At 36.0% G+C, this 20,993-nt stretch overlaps 1 protein-coding gene across 1 annotated transcript; it reads left to right on the plus strand.

Moving 5' to 3' along the window:
- Positions 1 to 335: 335 nt before the first annotated feature.
- Positions 336 to 2,624, plus strand: LOC127083794 (transcription factor MYB20). Its single transcript, XM_051024132.1, has 3 exons — positions 336 to 617; positions 856 to 985; positions 1,707 to 2,624. Exons 1-3 carry the CDS (start codon positions 485 to 487, stop codon positions 2,389 to 2,391), a joined length of 948 nt encoding a protein of 315 aa, XP_050880089.1. The 5' UTR covers positions 336 to 484; the 3' UTR covers positions 2,392 to 2,624.
- The last annotated feature ends 18,369 nt before the right edge of the window (positions 2,625 to 20,993 follow it).

The following is a 20,993-nucleotide window of genomic DNA, read 5'->3' on the forward strand; positions in this document are numbered from 1 at the left end:
CTAAATATCAGGCTTTTACTCTTTCAAATTTTAAAATATCTATATATATATATATATATAAGTGAACAAATTAAATATACTATTTATATTATTTCTTATTTGTTAAAATAAATTTAATTTACATAATTAAATAATTAAATAATGATTGACGCTGAATTTATTACAGAGAAACATGATTCAATCCTCGCAATTATGATCGGAATGAGATTGAAATTATTTAAGTGGATTCAATATTGATAATTAAAAAATATAATAAAAAGAAAAAAAAAAAAAAAAAGATAAATTGCGATAGTGGGCTTCAAAGACTTAGGAGCCAAGAGGGAGTAGAAATTTGATATATAAATAAGTAGGTGGTATTGCTCTATCTTAACTTGTTATGCTCATAATCTTGTGAACTCTCAAGTTTTTTCATCTTTCTCTCTCAATATCAAAATCTCATTCCTCCATTTTAAGGTATCATTTCCAACATTTGGTAAAACCAAAAATGGGAAGACAACCTTGTTGTGACAAAGTTGGTTTGAAAAAAGGACCATGGACAACAGAAGAAGATAAAAAGCTCATCAATTTCATCCTCACTAATGGCCAATGTTGCTGGAGAGCTGTCCCTAAGTTAGCAGGTCTCCTCTCATTCCTTACATAATTTTTCCCGATTAAAACCGTACTTTTAAATTGCAGCTGCAGTCGAATCATAATAATAATCACACAAATAACTTTATGACTAATGTGATCAAAACATTAAACATAAATTGAATTTTTTTTAGTATGTGATTTATGAGTTTTAAGTTTATTTACATTTTAAAACTTTTTTATCAATATTTTTGACCATAGCTAAAAATTGTTATGAAATTCATGTAGGGTTGTTAAGGTGTGGAAAAAGTTGCAGACTTAGATGGACAAATTACTTAAGGCCTGACCTAAAAAGAGGACTTTTATCAGATTATGAGGAGAAAATGGTCATTGATCTTCATGCTCAACTTGGCAACAGGTTCTTTTCTTACACATTCCATTACTCTGTTTCCTCTGTTTTTTTTCTTCTCCGTTCTGCATGCTTTGTAAATTGTAATTAAATCTCAAAACCTTATTTAACTTATTAACTAAACGACAACACAGTGATCTTTTTAAATATTTGACTAGGTTTATCTAAGTTAATCATTTAAACATTTTTTAATCATGCCAAATACAATACTTTTATAGAAAATTAATCATTTCTATAAAACACGCTCTTCATTTTGCACTTTGTTTATTCATCACAAAAAGAAAACATGGTCCCATAATATATAATATAATTAAAAGACGTATAAAAATTGTAGACCAAGTTTTTTTTTTTTTTTTTCGTTATCTTTATTTTTTTTAAAGTAAAAGAAAAGAAAATATTCATGATTGCTGTTTTATAAAGTTGACTCCAAATGTGAAACGTAATATTGAATGAGTAATGTTAGCCATGTTTGTCTTATAGTTTAATGTTTCTTGTTTCTTAACTTCAATGACATTTGAGAAAGATAACTTTCTTAATGACCATGAAATCATCATCTAAATATTTTTTATAAAATATAATCACTTTATTGAATATCGACTAAGACATTACAATTCTTCAATATTATGAATCTGAAAAATATATCAGTTGTTGTGTTTGATATCTGTGTCAGAAATTGGACATATTATAATTAATGTGATTATAATTGATATAGATGTTTTTTTTTTTGTAGATGGTCAAAAATTGCTTCTCATCTACCTGGAAGAACTGATAATGAGATTAAGAATCATTGGAATACACATATCAAGAAAAAGCTTAAGAAAATGGGAATTGATCCGGTTACACATAAGATATTATTCACTAATGAAATAGAGCAAACTCAAACAAAATCTGAACAACCTCAACAAGAATCTTCCTCTATTGAACATGACACAAACGTTGTTGACTCCGACAATGACAAAAACAAAGAGCCACAAAAACCAGAAACTTCATTTGGCTCATCAACAATAACTGAAGAACATGACCAAATTATGACACCACTTTTTGACTCATTGGAACTAATGGATGAGTTCTTAACAGAAGAAATTCCAAGCCTAGTTCCATGTGTTCCTTCATCTTCTTCAACTACAACTATAACTACAACATCATCATCATCTTCTTCAAATTCATCTAACTTTCTTGAAGACTTGTTACTACCTGATTTTGATTGGTCGCATGATAATTATAATATTGAAAATAGTGATAATAGTAATAATGATATTAATATGGAATTATGGGATTATGACTTTATTAGAAGTTGGGATTTTGTGATTAATGATGATGATAATGGTGACAGAAAGCAAGTATTTGATGCTCCTCAAAATCAGTATCCAAGAGTGGTCATGGATTCAGAATCATGGGCCTATGGATTGTTTTGATTTTAATATATTTATTTTTAACAATGATCATAGTATTTACATGTAATGTTCTTGTAGGTTGTTTAAAGAATAAAGAGTGAATTAGGATTCATAGAAAATAGAAACTTTTGTGTTTTGTGTTTGGAACAATTTTAATATTTATCCATTTTTATTTTCTAAACTTTACATATTATGATAAAACTGCAAAAAGATAATTATATATATAAACGTGTCGATTTGTTGTTTCTCATTCATTCATAGTCATGCCATACTTGAATTTTTATGTCACTAAAATGATGTTTATCTTTTTTCTTTTCTTACAAATTATCTTTTCTTGACATGCAAATTTGAAGATGTAAATTTGAATAATAATAATTATCATGAACTATTTTTATATATACTTTAGTGCTATAGTGACAGTTTTATTATTGTATTATAGTGTATGAGTCAAGCATTTATTAATCTTAATCTTAGAATTAATTCATTTTTAAAAACATGTAGATAAAGTTTGTTAGAAGATGTTTTAGTATTTTTATTTAAGTCTCACTTGTATTTCACCAAGTGAATGGTGTGAACAATAATATCTTTTATTTTTTTTGTAATATGTGTAGTAGTGTGTGTGCAACACTTGTAACTGTTTTAAGAGTAGTGGAAGTTTGTTATTATTCTCTCTTCTCTCTCTCTTTTGTTCCATTGTTCTTTATCACCTTGTGCATCAACAATTGGTATCAGAGCTCCAGTTCAGATCCACAAAGAAACACCACGAGAAACACAAGTGAAACGACGAGGCGTTATGTGATTGATTTCTGTTCAGAGAATTTGTGTTGGATTTCTGATCAGAATCGTAACAAAATCACATATCTTGATTCTGCAGGATTGGGAAACATTATGTTTAGGTGAGACCTGAATGTATTGCACAAGGTTGAAGATGAACGAAAATGGTAATTTAAGTACCAAGCTTCCGGTGTTCGACGGCAAGAACTAAAATTGTTGGATGATTCAGATGTGTGTGTTGTTTGGAGCTCAAGATGTTCTTGATCTAATTAACAACGGTTACGTTCAGGTTACACTTCCAGAAAATGAAATGGATGCGCAGAGAAATGCTCAACGTGATCTGAGGAAGAATGATCAGAAGGCGTTGTTCTACATCCATCAGTGTGTGGATGTGAACGTGTTTGACAAAATCGCTGATTCGACGACAGCGAAAGCTGCGTGGAACACACTGGTGCGGTGCTACGGCGGTGAAGCATCAGTGAAGAAGGTGAAGCTTTAGTCTCTATGTAAGTAGTATGAAAATCTCAGCATGAAGAACAATGGGAAGGTACCTGACTACATCTCTGGAATGATTCTAATCACAAATGAGATAAATTCGTGTGGAGAAACTCTATCTGAAGAAAGTATCATTGAGAAGGTACTTAGATCTCTTACTCCTCAGTTTGATTACATCGTTGTAGCAATTGAATATTTTAAGGATCTGAGCACCATGGGATAAAAGAGTTGCAAAGTTGTCTAAAGGCGTAAGAGTTTCGTCTGATTGAAAGAACCTCTGAGAGAGAGAGGTAGAGCAGACTCTGAAAGCTTCTTTTGTCAAGAAAGACCTGAAGCAATCTTGTTCAGAAGCCAAGAAAAGACATGGTAGATCTCAGAAGTCAGAAACCTCAACTACTGGAAGTCAGAAACCTCAACTACTGGAAGTCAGAAGGGAAAGGAGAAGTATGACAAGAGAAAAGTTCAATGTTATCGTTGTAAGAAGTTTGGCCACTTCGCTGCAGATTATTGGTCAAACAAGGAGACAAAATCAGAAGAAGCGAATATACCTAGAAGTTTTGATGATGAACATGTGCTATTAATGGCTTCTGATTCTGATAGCATGTCTTTAGAAGACTGGTGGTATATGGACACTGGTTGTTTAAACCATCTTACTTGAAATAAGAAATGACTGGTTGATTTTGACTCTGGGAAGAGGACCAAGATCAGATGTGTTGATGATAAGTATATGAATGCTGAAGGAGTGGGGAATGTTAGAGTGATTCTGAATAACGACAAATTTGTGTTAATTCAAAACGCTAGGTATGTTCTTGGGATGTATAGAAATCTGATGAGTGTAGGTCAATTACTTGAAAAGGGATTCTCAGTTACCATGAAGGACAATCTTTTGAAGTCGTATGACTGTAATGAGAAGTTTCTTATGGAGTCAGAACGAGGAAGGAATATAACATTCAAGGTGAATGTTAAAACTGTAGACTCTGAATGCCTTAGCGCAACAAGTGTTGTGAAGGAAAGTGAGTTGTAGCACAAAATATTTGGTCATTTGAACTTTAAAAGCTTAGGGCATCTGAATTCGAAGAAACTGATACGTGGAATTCCCGTAATTAAGAAACCAGAAAAGTCATGTAACCTGTGCATGAGAGGGAGGCAACCAAGATTACCATTTGCATCAGAAGTAGCTCCAAGAGAAAAACATGCTTTAGAAGTAGTGCATTATGATGTGTGTGGACCATTTCCAAAACCTTAACTAGGAGGGAATAAATACTTTGTGTCATTTGTGGATGAGTTCACAAGGATGAAATGGTTATCCATTATAAAGTTCAAACACGAGGTGTTTGCTGAATTTAAGAAATTCAGAATCAAGGCTGAGAAACAGAATGGTCAGACTCTGAAGATTCTCAGAACTCATGGTGGAGGTGAATATAAATCTACAAAGTTCAAGAAGTTCTGTGAGGAGAATGGAATTGAGCATGAAGTGACTGCTCTATATACTCCTCAACACAATGATCTTGGTGAAAGGAGAAACCGAACTTTGCTTGATATGGCAAGGAGCATGCTGAAGAAGAATAAGCTTCCTAACACTTTGTGGGGAGAAGCTATTGCCACTACATCATATATGCTCAACAGGTGTCCAACTAAGAAGCTGAAGGAAATTGTTCCTTTTAAGAGGTAGACTGGAGATAAGCAAACTGTGAGTCATTTCAGAGTATTTGGTTATGTCTATTATAAACACGTTCCAGATGCTACTAGAAAGAAGCTGAATGATAAAAGCAAGGTGATGTTACTGGTGGGGTATCACAGTACAAGTGCTTATAAGCTTTATTTTCCATTCACTAATAAGGTTAAAGTTAGCAAAGATGTTGTTGTGAAAGAGTTAGAAGTATGGGATTGGAGAATGTCTCAATCCAACTCTGGTGCAGAGTTAACTTCTAAATATATTGATTTTGATTCTGAAGACGAGTCAGAGCCTGAAAATGATTATGAGAGTGAGTCAGAATCAGAAGGCGAGGTTGATTCTAAGGAAGAATTTGATTCTGATCTAGATTCTGATGGTGATTCAGATTATGGTGATCCAGATTCTGATGGTGATTCAAATTAGGGTGGTAGTCCAAATTTTGGGAATATTCCAGATTCTGAAGGTGGTCATGCTTCTGAAGTCAGTACTTTTGGAGTTCCAGCATCTGATAATGTTCCAAATCAGAAGGTTCTGAACAAGTTCAAAGGCCACAAAAAATCAGAAACATTCCGAGAAGGTGTTAGAGTTTGACATGTTGCAAGATACTGAAGTAGATTCTGAAGGGGAAGTTATTCAATGTTTCATGTTAGTAGACTCTGAACCCGTGAGTATGGAAGAATATCTTAAGCAAAAAGTTTGGCTGAAGACCATGAAAGAAGAACTTGATGCCATAGAGATAAATAAGACTTGGAAGCTGACAAAACTTCCAAAGAACAAGAAAGACATCATTGTGAGACGAGTTTATAAGGTGAAGCTAAATCTAGATGGATCAATTGGAAAACACAAAGTAAGATTACTTGTGAGAGGTTTTCTGTAGAAACGTAGGTTAAATTACTTTGAAGTGTTTATGCCTGCAGCAAGACATGAAACAATCAGGCTGGTGATTGTGGTAGTTGCTAACATGAATTGGCCTCTGATGCATTTGGACGTGAAATTTGCATTTCTGAACGGTCTATTAGAAGAAGAGGTTTATGTGTCACAACTTCCTGGATTTGAGAAAAAGAATCAGGAAGGGATGGTGTACAAATTGCACAAAGCTTTGTATGGACTGAAGCAAGCCCATAGAGCTTGGAATCTGAAAATTGATTCATTTTTAAAGAAGAGGGGATTTCAGAAATGTGAGATAGAGTATGGTGTCTATGTTAAACATACTTCTAAAGACAATATGATTTGGGTGTGTCTGTATGTTGATGACATATTGCTAACAGGAACTTATGAACATGAGATAACTAAGTTAAAGAAGGACCTGATGAATGAGTTTGAGATTACTGATCTAGGAAATATGGTTTATTTTCTATGGATGAAGATTATGTACTCTAAGAAAGGTATAATTTCACATCAGCTAAAATATGAACTTGAGCTTCTAAAGAGATTTGAGCTACCGAATTGTAAAGTTGTTGTTACACCTGCTGTTACAAATCAGAAATCAGATTCTAATTTTGATGGTGATGATGTAGATGCGACAATGTTCAGGAAGTTGGTAGGTTCTTTGAAGTATTTATCTAATACTATACCTACTATTTTCTATGCAGTTGGAATGTTGAGTAGGTTTATGAGTAAACTGAAGTGGTCTCATTACCAAGTTGTTGTTAGAATTTTGAGGTATATAAAGGGAACTCTGAAGTATGAAGTTTTGTTCCCTTCTGGTGTTGAAACTGACTCAGAACTTCTGAGCTACTCAGATTCTGATTAGTGTAGAGACATAGTTGATAGAATAAGTACTTATAGGTACTTGTTTAAGTTTTGGGGAAGTCCTATTTCTCGGTGTTCCAAGAAGCAACCAGTTGTTGGTTTATCAACCTGTGAAGCAGAATATATTGTAGATGTTGTGACTGCATGACAAGTTGTGTGGCTTCTGAATTTACTGCAGGATCTGAAGATCAAAGTAAACAAGCCTCTGAAGTTGATAATTGATAACAAGTCTGCAATAAATCTTACCAAGAACCCAATGATGCATGGGAGAAGCAAGCATATTGAGATTAAGTATCACTTTTGGAGAAATCAGGTTCAAAATGGAGTGCTAAAAGTTGTGTACTATATAGCACCCAGAAGCAGCTGGCAGATGTTTTGACGAAGGCGATCAAGACTGATCAATTTCTCCACTTGAGGGACGGAATTTGTGTTGTTAGTTTTGTTTAAGATGAATATGAATTAAGGGATGATGTTAGAATTAATTCATTTTCAGAAACTTGTAGACTAAGTTTTTTAGAGGGTATTTTAGTATTTCTACTTAAGTCCCACTTGTACTTAAGCAAATGAGTGGTATGAACAATATTATCTTTTATTCCTTGTGCAGTCTGTGTAGCAGTGTATGTGTGAAACCATTTGTAACCGTTTTAAGAGTAGTGGAAGTTTGTTATTATTCTATCCTCTCTCTCTCTTGTTCCATTGTTCATATTTATCATCTTGTGCACCAACAATTACGACATTCATAAGGTCTCTGGAGGTTTATTGACATTATGGGATATTAACGAGGTGGCGGTGAAATTTTCAATAAGTATTGAGAATCTTTTGGTTATAAAAGGGTGTTTTTGAAATGCAAGGCATGAATTTGCTATTGACAATGTTTATGTTCCTTTTAATAGTGGTGGTTAGTTATCTTTATGGAATTACTTGGGTGCTCTACTTAATGATGACTGTAGCGGTAAATTCATGATCATCAAGCTATGGATAAGCAAAACATCAAATAACAAGAGTCGCCACCGCGCTTTTATTGTTTCTAAGGGAAAAGGGAAAAAGTACGAACAAAATCCAAAAGTAAGAAGTTTTCAAATCAAAACTAATAAAATGTTAGAGATTACAGGTAAGGGGGTTGGTTACACAGAGGGAAGGTGTTAGCACCCAAAGTGTCCTAGGTACTCCTAGGGAGACCTTTTTTGTGTGCATATGTATTTTGTACAAAAGTGATGTTTACAAACAAATAGAGTGAGGGGATGAGAAAAGAATTCATTAATTATATTTTTGTGTTTGACAAGACCTTCAGACTTGTGCCTACATACCAACATAAAAATGAGGGATCAAAACCTCGTAGTTCTTGATACAAATTTCAAAGTGGATGCATTGCTTTTAACAAAAATTTAGTTTGAAAGGCACAAAGGCCTGAAAATGGTTTGAATGAGTTAGTTCTTTTTTGCTTTTGAAAGTTTAGGTCAAGTATAGTTAAGTCTATTTACAAGTTTGATTAAGAAAAGAGGTTTGAAAATGCAATGGCATAAGGCCAAAGTTTCTAGTTTGCAAAGTGGTCAAAATTTAGAAAATAACAAGTTCAAAAAAAGAAGTTTTTAAAAGGAGGAAGAGATTTTGAAATTAAAGAAATGGGGAGGAGATGAAGAGACTAACCCTATGTATAAAATTAAAAGTCAAGAGTTGAAAAGATCTGACCGATGGGTAGCAATCCAATAGGCAAGAATGCCATATAGAAACTCCAAATTCTCTTGGACATTAGAATCAAGCAACAAACAATGCATAAAATATTAACTTGAAGAGCAAGGCATCAAATAAAGATAGCCACGTCCAAGCTTTAGCCACTCCATGATCTTCTTCAAATTAAGCCCATGTAACAGATGAATTCCACAAGTCACATGTTCAAAATAACAACTTCACAATGATCATGTTGCAGATGAACTTGAAGGATGTATCAGATGAAGTTTCAAACTGCAAGCACTTGGTTACACAAATCTTGGCATTGGCCAAGTCCTTGAGCATAGGGAGGTTTCCTAAATTCTAAGTCCAATTTGTCCAAGATCAAGTCAATAGTCCACACAAAATATTTTTAGGGTTTTTGTTCTTATTATATACATTAATGGTCCAAGACCACACAAACAAACAAAATATACACAAGCAAGATATATCACACAATATGGTCCAAATGGACAAAGGAAAAATGACATTAACATAAACAATTAGAATGGTATGAATAATGGCAAATGAATAGAACTTAAAAATTAAAGTGCATTAAAATAAAGACTTGAAATTAAATGTTAGTTGTTAATGAGTTAGAAGTTAGTATTGTTTTGCTTTTGCTTTTGCTTTTCATTTTAAATCATTCTTTGGATAACACTCAACCCACTTATCACAAGCATGGATCCTTGAGCCAAGACATCTTCCAAAGGAAGGAAAAAAGGCCAAGTTTCCACACAATACCATGAAAGAGGGGAGACTTACAATCTTACTAACTAGAATCTTATGCCTTTTGTGTCAAAAATTTAGCGCTATGTTAAGCAATCGTAATTGGACTTATGTAGAAGTCAAAACTATTTGAGGTCGAGCAATAGAATTTTGGTGTTAATGCATGTTAGAGACATAATATAATGGACTATTCTCATGAAACATACCACACACAAAAAGAATATGCAAAAGAGGTGGCCTAATCTCATCCATACTTATGTTGATTTTGTAATCAACTAGCCTTAGGACTTAGAGATATCATAGGACAAATGAGATGAATGCATAAAGAAGGGGAATGAGATGAAGAGGGAAGGGAATGGATCAAAACTCAAATTGGTCAAAGGAGGACTTTTACCAAATTAATATCGTTCATTCATTTTGGGAGATGGAATGTACATTCCATCAATCCCCTAAATCCAATGATATTAACTTAACAAATTCAAATAAACCTTGACCAAGGCCCAACAACATGAGTCAAACTTACACAAATCATCACAATAGGTCAACACAATTATTTGGCATTTATTCAAATTAAAAAAATACTAAAATAAGGCATTTAAATTAAATATGGTTTGTCAAATTCCTAAAACGTCATCAAAACACCAAAGAAATGGCCATGAGATTTATCGTATGTCAAACAAGGTCAAAGGACCTTGGAGAATTTTTTTTAGAATTTTTAAAGATTTAAAAGTATTTTTAAACAATTAAAAATATTCACAAAATCAATTAAATCATGAAAAATATTAATCATGATCCAAAAAATAATTTTAATTCAAAATATGAAAGAGGAATTTATTTGAAATATTTTGGTGAAACTCTCATATTTTTTGGATCAATATTAAAATTAATATGAATTAATGAAAATAAAACAAATTAAATGAAATTCAAATAATCAGAAAAAACGTGAGCCACTTGATCTCCCTCATTAATTGAGGTGGCAGATCAAATGGCAGAGTGCGCGCAATCCACCATGCACTTGAGTCAACTGATCACACGCGTGGTAATCAACATGTACGCTCAGGATTAAAACGTTTTGAAAGGATCCTATGGCTGGGAGACGTGCTAACACACCGCCGCCGCCAGAGCTCCGGTCTTCTTCTCCGGTGGACCTCACCGGACTGGTCCTCCCTCAACCATCACCAAAATAAAAAAGGAGGACATGATCTGAAAGAAAAAATGGCGTAGAGCATGAATCTGACCTCAACTTTAACTAACTCCACATATATAGAAATATATGAGGAGTTGAATTTTGAGGTGTGTCAACTGAGTTGCTACGATTTGACCTCCAAGCAACTCAATCTTCTTGCCTACATTGGTAGCACATCAGACAACCAAAGATCTAAGAGAATTGATGAGAATTGAGTGAGAATCGAAGAGATGAAGTTTTCTGAAAATTACCTTCAATGTTGTATAGAACTTGAGGTTGCTTGCTTCAAACACAATCTGATCACACTTGAGAAGCTTGCAGGGAGTGGTTAGCAATGGTTTAAGGCTTTGGATCCTGGAGTTCTTGAATCTCCAAACAGTTGAGATTCAAACTCAATTTTTAGATTGAAAATTATCAGGTTTTCCTTTAGAATGAGAGGGTTTCAATGGGGGGCAAAGCTGGCGTGCAAAGTGTGCTTCAAGTGAGCTCAGAGGCCATGTATTTATAGCATTTGGGATTGATAATTGCACACTTGAAAATTTGCTAAATTTGGCAATGTGATGCACAAGCTTGCATGGGCGTGTACAGGCCCATGAAGCAATCCATTTTGATCCAATTGCAACTGTACTGAAGTTCAAATGATGCTTGATTGGAAAGGCAATGTGAAATGGAGTTTTGGACATTTGATTTCCTCCAATGCTGCAGCTCTGTTAAAGCCATGCGCAGACCTAGCAAACTTCATCCAAAATGCATGAACTTGGGTTCTTTAGAAAGCTTGGATCAAGGGGAACAAGTTTGATGTTGAACACTTTTTCATTTGGAGCTTGGATCATGGTGAATTTGAAGGTGGATGTTTGGAAATTTCAACATGTTGAAATTTTTTCTAAGTGTCAAGCCATATATCTCAATATTCGACCTTGCTTAACTTTTTATGTGAGCTTCAAATGAGAAAAGTGTCTTCATCAAAGTTATAACTCTTTCAAATACCTTAAAAATAGTCACCAATTTCATGTCATTTGGATTTAGAATGATAAAGTTATTCAATTTTGAAGTTTGGAAAAATCACTTGTTCAATGGTATAGGTAAAAAATGACCTATAATGTATCCTCATATCACATGCTCATAAAAGTTGATTTAGATCTCACTAAAAACATCAAAGTTTAATTAGACATATTTAATTTGATTTTGAAACTTGTAAATATTTCATCTCATAAAAATTGAGCAAGTTATGGCCTTGGGAAGTTGACTTTCAAATTAGGGTTTAGACAAAATGACCTATAATGTTTCAACATAGAAAACTATTTTCCAAGCAAAACTAGCTCTATGTATCAACATTAAAGTTGTTTGGAATGTCATTTAGAGTAACTTTGATCTTGTAATCATTTTCATATGGTGAAAATTGTGTGAGATATGACCTAGGGAGACCCAGTTTTGATCAGATGAATTTATCTGGCCAACCCCCATCAACCAACTTGCTAACCTTCAAATATCTTAACTTTCTTGGATCATGGTAGATTATATATGCATAAGATGATGAATTTTGAAGTTTCTCTTGAGAAATTTGATCAATTGGTGAGATAGCTTGTTGGAGAATTTACTCAAGATACCTAGTCAAACTAGGGTTTCCAAGGCAAATCACTTCCAAACTCTTGAAGAATACTTGATCAATATGACATGTAGAGATCATTGGGACTCATATATGATTATTATAACCATTCTTGGATCAAATTCATAGTTATGCTCTTTGTCTTGAGGGCCTCAAACCCTAGATAGGAACTTGATAAATCAATGTGATCATGCCCTACCTACAAAAGAGTTAGGCAAATGCAAAGACATATTTTTGGTATTTGGGTTAGTAAAATGATAATATATAAGTATGATACAATCACATGGTCCTTGGTGATCTCTCAAAACAAACCCAATGAGAGAGGGGTAAGGAGGATGTCAAGGTATGATCCCAATGCTAGTGCTTATTATGAAATTGCATGAGGGATCTTAGGGTCAAAATTGAGGTCTTACAATGACGAAGGGAACACTTGGTGTGTGAATGTGATTTGAATGTTATTTGACCGACTGAGGAAAGACGGAGTAAGACAATTGTTGACCGGGTGGAGGATTATTCTCATTTTAATCAGTTCGTTAAAGATAATTATCTGGTTGGTTTACCATTGTGTGGGAAAAGATTCACGTGGTATCGGGGGGATGGTCTTTCTATGAGTCGTCTAGATTGTTTTTTATTATCGGATGCTTGGGTTTCTTTTTGGCCAAATTGCATTCAAGTGGATCTTCCTTTCCCTAGTTCTGATCATTTTTCGATTTCGATGACTATTGACGGAGAGAATTGGGGTCCTAGGTCAACGAGAATGTTAAAATGTTGGACAAATTTTTGTGAAGGAACAATGGCTTTCTTTTCAGGTGGATGATTGGGGAGGTTTTGTGATGTAATAAAAATTGAAGCTGATTAAGGGCATTTTGAAATTATGGCATCAAAATCATACTCAGAATTTAGAAGGAAAAATAAAAGCAGTAAAAGACTGTATATTTTTATTGGATGTTAAAGTAGATGAGTATGATCTAGAGGATGAGGAGTTAGGGGAGCTACACTATTTATCAACAATAATTCTTTCTTTATCCAAATTACATTCAAGTATCCAGTGACAAAAATCTAGATTACTTTGTCTAAAGGAGGTGGATGCAAATTCAAAATTCTTTCAAGGTATTATGGAATTGAGGATAAGGTTGAATGTTATCATCTCAATTCCAGTTAATGATGTATATGTAGAAGGTGCCAATGGAGTGAGGAGTTTTGACCATTTTCATAATCATTTTCAGGTGATAGCAGTTGATCGGCCAGGGATAGAAGATCTTTCTTTTAAATCAATCACTAGGGAGGAAGGACCAGTTCCTTTTCAAGAGGTTGGGATTAAGCAAGAAGTTTGGGATTGTGACGGTTTTAAGAGTCTCGGTTTTATCAAAGACTTCTGGGAAGTCTTAAAAGACAAGTTGATACATTTTTTGGCAGATTTTTACTGTAATGGCAAGTTGACCAAAGGTATTAACAACTCTTTTATTGCTTTGATTCCCAAAGTTGAGAGTCCTCAACGTTTGTCATATTTTTGACCAATTTCTTTGGGTAATTGTTTGTATAAAATTATATCTAAGGTTCTTGCTAATAGTTTGGAACACGTGATTGGAAATGTTATTTCTGAGTCTCGGGCAACTTCTGTTAAAGATAGGCAGATCATGGATGACATTCTTATAGCTAATGAAATGGTGGACGATGCACATAGTTTGAAAAAAGAATTATTATAATTTAAGGTTGATTTTTAAAAAGCATAGAATTTAGTGGATTAACGGTTTTTGGATGATGTTATGTGTAAAATGAATTTTCCAACTTTGTGGCGGAAGTGGATATTAGAGTGTATTACTATGCTAACAACTCACGTACTTGTGAATGGGAGCCCAAATGATGAGTTTAAGATAGAAATAGGTCTTCGTCAAGGTTGCCTGTTTTCCCCTTTTTCCTTTCTGATAGCAACTGAAGGGTTACATGTTTTTACGAATGATGTAGTGGAAAAAGGAATGTATACAAGATATAGGGTGGGGCGCAAAATGTAGTTATTGTTTCTTATTTACAATTTGCTGATAATACGCTATTGGTGGGGGTTAAAAGTTGGCAAATGTCTGAACTTTGAAAGTGGTGTTGATTCTTTTTAAAGCTATATCAAGATTAAAAGTTAACTTTCATAAGACCATGTTGTTTGGGGCAAACACTTCAAAATATTGGTTTCATGAGGAAATGATGATTATGAACTGTAAGCACGGTTGACTATTTAGAGCTACCAATTGGTGGAGATTCTAGGAAGCTTAATTTTTTGTATCCTCTAATTGATCGTATCAAAAGAAGACTCTCGGGGTGGAAGAGTCGGTTTCTCTCTATGAGGGGTCGTCTGATTCTTATTAAGTTTGTCATGTCCTTCTTTCCAGTATACTTTCTTTCCTTGTTCAAGGATCCCTCAGGTATCATATCTTCTCTTGAATCTATTTTTAATTTTTTTTTCTGGGGAGGGAGTAAGAAAGTGTGAAAATTTTCCTGGATTGAATAGAATACTATTTGTTTGAAAAAAATAAAATAGAGGTTTAAGAGTTAGGAGGTTGAAAGAGTCTAACTTAGCCTTACTTGATAAATAATGTTGGAGGATTCTAAATGAGATGGGAAGTCTTTGGTATATGGTTTAGTGTGCTCGGTATGGTGAGGAAGGGGAGATTATGTTTTTGGGGTAGTGGTGGTTCTGTTTGGTGGAGGGATTTAAAAAACATAAGGGATGGTGTTAGGTTGATTAAGGGAGGGTGGTTTCTTGGTAACATTGATCGGAGAATAGGAGATGGGTCTTCTACTCTATTTTGAATAGATCCTTGACTTGATAGTACATCGTTGAAGGTAAGATTTAGTAGGCTGTTTGATTTAGATGAGAATAAAAGGGCGATAGTAGCATAAAGGAATGAGTTGGGGTGGGAGTTGAATAGTGAGGGGTGGAAGTGGCGTAGGGGACTGCTTGCGTGGGAAGAGGAGTTATTGGGGGAGTGTATTGAGCGATTAACCTATGTTGTTTTGTATATGGACGTAGAAGATCATTGGGTTTGGATTTTACATCCTTCTTCTTGTTACATGGTTAGCAATGCTTATATAACTTTGTCTGAAGTTGACGTCAACAATGTAACACCTCAAAATTTGCCCTCCCCTTTCTGGGACTAGTTTTGCATTGCATTGCATATTTTAGGGCATTAGGCATTTGCATATTGCATATCATGTGGAAACAATAAAGTCATCCTCCAAAGTCTTTTTCAGAAGATAGAGAGGTTATAAGATTCAGGCCTGAGGGTTTTCATGGATTGATGATCAGCCATCTGAGGGTGTGCACTTCAATTAGGGTTTCTTGATTCTTCAAAGGTTGAGTATCATCTTGTTGGCAAGGGTATATCATCATCCTCATGGGTATGTCTTCTAGGGTTTCATTGCTCATCCTCAAGTCCCTTTTGGGATTAGGGTTTTGACCTCTGGTCAACCCTAATCAGTTGCATTCTTCCAACCAGGGTTTCTCAAGGAGAAGAGGTATTTGTTGATGATGAAGGCCAAATGAGTATTCTAAAGAGCTTATATGAGCCAAGGTTCACTTTGAAGCAACTTTACCAAGTGGTAGAGGCCCAAAGTCATCAGTGCATTCTCAGGTCATCTAAGGCCCATAAAAGTCAACTGCAAGTCAACTGAGGGCTAGGAGGTGGAGAAAGGAGTTTCAACATTTCATTCATGTTCAAAAGAGGTTCATTTGTTATTGCAAACATCTAGCTTGAAGAATTTGAAGCCAAATCAAAAGTTTCCAAAAATGGAAAGTGACTTGTAATTGAAAGTTTCCAAAAATGGCAAGTTTTTAGACCACATTCAACTTGACTTTGCAACATCAAAGAAGCTTCAAATGAATTTCTGATGAACATGAAATTTGAAGATCTTTCTCTCCCATTTTTAAAAAGTCCAAGATCATGAGCATCTGATGAATGGTTGAGAAGTTATAATCCAATGATTGCAAAGTGTGCATGGAACTTCAAAATGCCATAACTTTTGATCCATAACTCCAATTTGAGTCACTCTTTTTGCAAAATGCTTCTTGTGACCAAGAGTTTCCAAATCCATCATTGCATTTCATGAAAATAGTTCACATGATCATATGTGCATTCAAGTGCATTTTGGAGGGAAAATGCATAATTCAAATTTGGTGCATCATGCATGCCAAATTCCGATCCAATCTTGCTCATAAGCTGATTTTAAGTGGATTTGAGTCCTCATATGGCACTGTTCACGTGTAAAATTCTCCATGCACCACACATTTGCATTTTTGGTCATACACCTCATATTTCATTAATTTTTCATTAGCCATGCTTAAACTTAATTACAACATGATTAAGGAGGAGTATATAAGGCTAATCATAACAGAATTGGAGGAGTTTTTCACATTCTAGATCTAGAAATTTCACTTCCCTCCAAAATTTCTCTCAATGGAAATTTGAATTTTCTTCACATAACTCATCAATATTATTGCATATTCTGGTTTATCTTGTGTGATTGATGAAGAATCAAGGCTTGGATTGAAGAAATTGATCAAGATTCGTGCACCTTCAACACATGAACATGAACATGGAAGTTTGAATTTCAGCTAGATCCAGATCAATTCAAGTGTCAATTCATATCCAAAGCTTCATAACAAGAGTGGGGAAGGAGATCTGGAGCTGGAGAAGGCTTAACCACAAGGATTTGGTCACTGCAAGTTCAGGTTGGTGAAAATTCGATCATCATCTTTTATCAATTCATGTACATGATCTTATAGATCTTTCATCACTGAGAATTCTGATATAAATATTGTTGAATTTGGATGAAAATTGAGTGAGATATAGTGATTTAAAGTTTGATGCATGAAAATTCTCGCCTTCAATCCAGAAAATAGGTGATGATTTAGGCTTAGATATTTGTGGATTCGTGATCCTCGTTGTGAGAGCTTTCCAACGATATATATTGTTAAATTCTGCACTTGGTGACGGTGGCGCTCCGCCGGAGACGGCCAGAGAAGACGGTGGAAACCACCGTCCACCACCGCCTGTTGAAAGGCTAGGGCAAGCTCCAAAACAGCGTCGTTTTGCTTAGGCGCGCTAGGGACCTCACTGTCCACAGTTCGAATTCGGCCTTGTGTGTTTGTGAATTATTTTGGAGCGCTCATTTGTGACCTTGTGAACCTGGGATCGATCCTTGGCCAGGCTGTGTTGGAATTTATTTTTTGAGCGCTGCATATAGTCCTCACAAGCCTGGGTTCGATACTTGGCAATTACATTTGTGAATTTAATTATTAAGGCGCGCCTGGGACCTTTGTGTCCTAAGTTCGATCCCTGATTTTGCTATTTCCAATTTTATTCAAAGTTCATTTGCCATTTCATTTTCCAATTGATTTTCATTATTCCATTATTATTTTCATCAACTTGCAAAAATCATTAAAAATAGGAAATTAATCCAAATTGCTCTCAATTTTTTTTCACTTGATTGTATTGACGTCTATTATTTTTAGATGTCATTTGTGTGAATTGAATGGTTCTGGATGTTTAATTGAGATTGTGTGTTTGAACATGTATGCAAATGTACTATGCTTCATTCAATTGATTGTGAAATGCTCATTAATTGTCCAATTGCCATGAAATTTGACATGCTCATTCATAGCATGATACATGATTTTTGAGAGTTGGTTTGGAATTTTTATCGTTTCCCATCTCTGTTTTAGACACATGAACTTTGGGTGTGACAATTTGTGTCACACATGTGGATGCTGCTTTTGTTCATTTTCATTGACATGCCATTTGATGTCTTCTGATCCTAATTTTTAGCATGAGGCTTGTGTTTAACATGTTGTATGCACATAAAAAATTTCATGATCATTGGATGTGTTTCTGATTTAATGTGAATTTTCTCATTTGTATGTCCAATTGTTGATCATCTTGTGTGCCTTTGCCTTATCTTGCTCACTTGAAGCCTTTGCCTTATGATTTGAGTTTGATCCTTTTTAGGACATGTTCTTACTTGATTAAATGTGCTTCATGTTGAATATCAACTTTTGTTTTGACTTTTTTCTTTGCCTTTGACCCTAGTCTTGCACTAGTGGTTTGTACTCACCTTTTGAGCTTTGTATTTCAGGTTCAACCAATTAGCTCTAGTGGTTGATGTGATCTCATTGCTTGAGATGCAAGTTACTTTGTACACTAACCTTTGTTGTGTTGTAGGTCCCTTGGTGATGAACTCACTTGAGTTGTTTACGCATAGGACTTGTATTGTGTACATATTGGAAGAGAACCACTGTTGATTGTCTGTTGGATTTGTCTGAATACCATATTGACTTATTTGACTTTTGTACAGGTACATTAGCCGCTTTTAGCTCTTTCTAGCTAGATTTTCTCTGCTTTGGAGTGTGGTTGGCATACCACCTAGGTAATCATCCTCTAACTCCATTTAGTCTAGAAGCCCTGTCGTTTCTTTTGGCAGGCATTTGGCTGAAGTCCTTCTTAAGAGGCGATGACTGTGTTTGTTTACGTTTGTGCTGTTACTTGTGAAGTCCTCCTAAGTGAAGAGGCAATTGACAGATAGAAGGGACTGGCAATCAGTCCCCTGTTAGTCGTTGAGTCGTTCATTATGCTCGCACTACGTGCTGATGCTCTTGAACCTAACCCAAGATCCCTGTATAGAGTCAGTCAAGTGGAATAGGGTCCCTCATTCTAGACCCCCACGCTTTCATTGATTCAAGCTCACCCAGGCCAGGGTTAAGAGCTATGAGGTCCAACCCTCATTACCTTTCATCTGCTCACCCTGACGGTCAATGTCAGTGGTTAAGAGCTTCAGAACACCCATACAGTTTTGGCTTGTTTGTCGAGGTTGATATGACCCCTTGACTAAAGCCCAACCGTGTCTGAGCCTCTTGTTTGCATATAGAGTGTGATGATTGCTTGTGTGTTTGCTTTTCATACCTGTTGATTTGCTGTTCGTATTGACTTGCTTCCTGTGCGAGTTAGGTTCTGTTTAGATACCTCAACCTAGGGCCATTGTGGATTGCATGACAACTATTAGGCTCGAGTTAGTCTCCCTTTTAGTCTGTTATTCCCCGGTCTCTGGTTAGGAGAGAGTTTCTCCCCTGTTAAGGGGAACTACGTCACCCTGATCCTCATACCAGATGAGGTACGTAGGCAGGAGATCGTGCGAGATCTCTCCGGGCACCCTTTTTTTCTTTTTGCGTGTGTTTTGCTTGAGAGCTATTAGGCTCGAGTTCCAGACTCCCTTTTAGTTTTGTCAATTGGAGAACCTTTGGTGTTCGCTGGTTAGCGATTGTTTATTTGTTTGGAGTTTGATGTAAGCCCATTTATTGGCATTCAGTTTCCTTGTGCTATTTGTTTGGAGTTGGATGTAAGCCCAGCTATTGGCATTCCGTTTCCTTGTTTGCTTTTGTTTGGAGTCGGACGTAAGACCAGCCATTGGCAGTCTGTTTCCGTTTGTGTGTTTCTTTTGACGTCTCAGCGTCTCTGTTCAGTGTTTTGTTTCGGCGTGCGTTAGCCGAACTACGGTAGCTCTAATTCTCATTCCAGATGAGATACGTAGGCATAGGATGCGATATCCTAGCGAGCCCGTTTCCCATTTCCCCGAACTACGTTGACTCTGATGTTTGTTTATGACAAACTACGTAGGCCCAGGATGCGGCATCCTGCCGAGTCCGCTTCCTCCGTTTTCTTCCGCCTGTTCATTCCAGTGTGTGTGCATTCTTTGAGCAGTTATTCAGCAACCTTTTCCTATTCTTTTGAGCGTGGATCCCGTCGAGTACGGCGGACGTGAGGGGTGCTAATACCTTCCCCTTGCGTAACCGACTCCCGTACCTAGCAATCTCTGGTCGTAAGACCATTCCTTTCCCTTTTTCAGGTTTACTTCGAGCGTTTCCTTTCCCTCCTTTGGGATAAATAACGCACGGTGGCGGCTCTGTGTCTTTTCCCGCCGGTTGTTTTTCGCGTTGCGGCAGCTGGCGACTTCACTGGGGACTAACGAAGTTGACCTCTTGCTGGTCCATCTTCCCTAAGCGAGTCAATCCTAACGCTCTCTAGGATAGTTTTGGTTGCTTTTGCTGTTTTATTTATTGCATTTATGATTGTTATACTGTGATTGTATATATTTACATATATGTTTGCATGCATCATATTATCATTGTGCTGGATCCTGTACAGGTTGTTCCTCTGATTTGGGGTGGGTGTTCTGAGTGGGGCTAAAACCCAGGCCCGAGTATACACCTAGGATTAGCGTGGTCTCACGTTCCTCACATGTTGGGTTGACATGATTGTGGCGACGTGAGATACCACAAGCCGGACGAGGTTCTTCTGAGAGGGCTCTTCCTTGTGGAGTTTCCACTATGGTTGAGTTTTATCTCTTTGGAGCCGTTGACTTCGGTGACCGTTCTTTCCCAGATCTTTGGTTTAGATGATCTTATGGGAGCTGCAACGACACACCCGAAAGGGCAAACCCGTTGAGTATCTTGTCCGATTGTCGAGACCATTATCCGCCTTAGGATGACCTGATTAGAATTCACCTGTGAGGGGAGGGTTTGATTCTTACAGATGCAGGTTCTGTCAGTGATTCTGTGATGGTGACTTTGGTCCGGTTTTTGATTTGGGTCCTATTTATGAGTTGGATTTATGGATTTATTTCTGAGATGCCGGAGTTCTGTCTGTGGTATTTATCAG

The sequence above is a fragment of the Lathyrus oleraceus genome, chromosome 5 (genome assembly GCF_024323335.1).
Source record: "Lathyrus oleraceus cultivar Zhongwan6 chromosome 5, CAAS_Psat_ZW6_1.0, whole genome shotgun sequence".
NCBI classification, from domain to species: Eukaryota; Viridiplantae; Streptophyta; class Magnoliopsida; order Fabales; family Fabaceae; genus Lathyrus; species Lathyrus oleraceus.

Bases quoted from the DNA above. Each gene is read 5' to 3' on its own strand.
- LOC127083794 (XM_051024132.1), top strand. From the start codon at position 485: ATGGGAAGACAACCTTGTTGTGACAAAGTTGGTTTGAAAAAAGGACCA. The intron at 618-855 runs GTCTCCTCTCAT...AAATTCATGTAG, and splicing joins AGCTGTCCCTAAGTTAGCAG to GGTTGTTAAGGTGTGGAAAA. The intron at 986-1,706 runs GTTCTTTTCTTA...TTTTTTTTGTAG, and splicing joins CATGCTCAACTTGGCAACAG to ATGGTCAAAAATTGCTTCTC.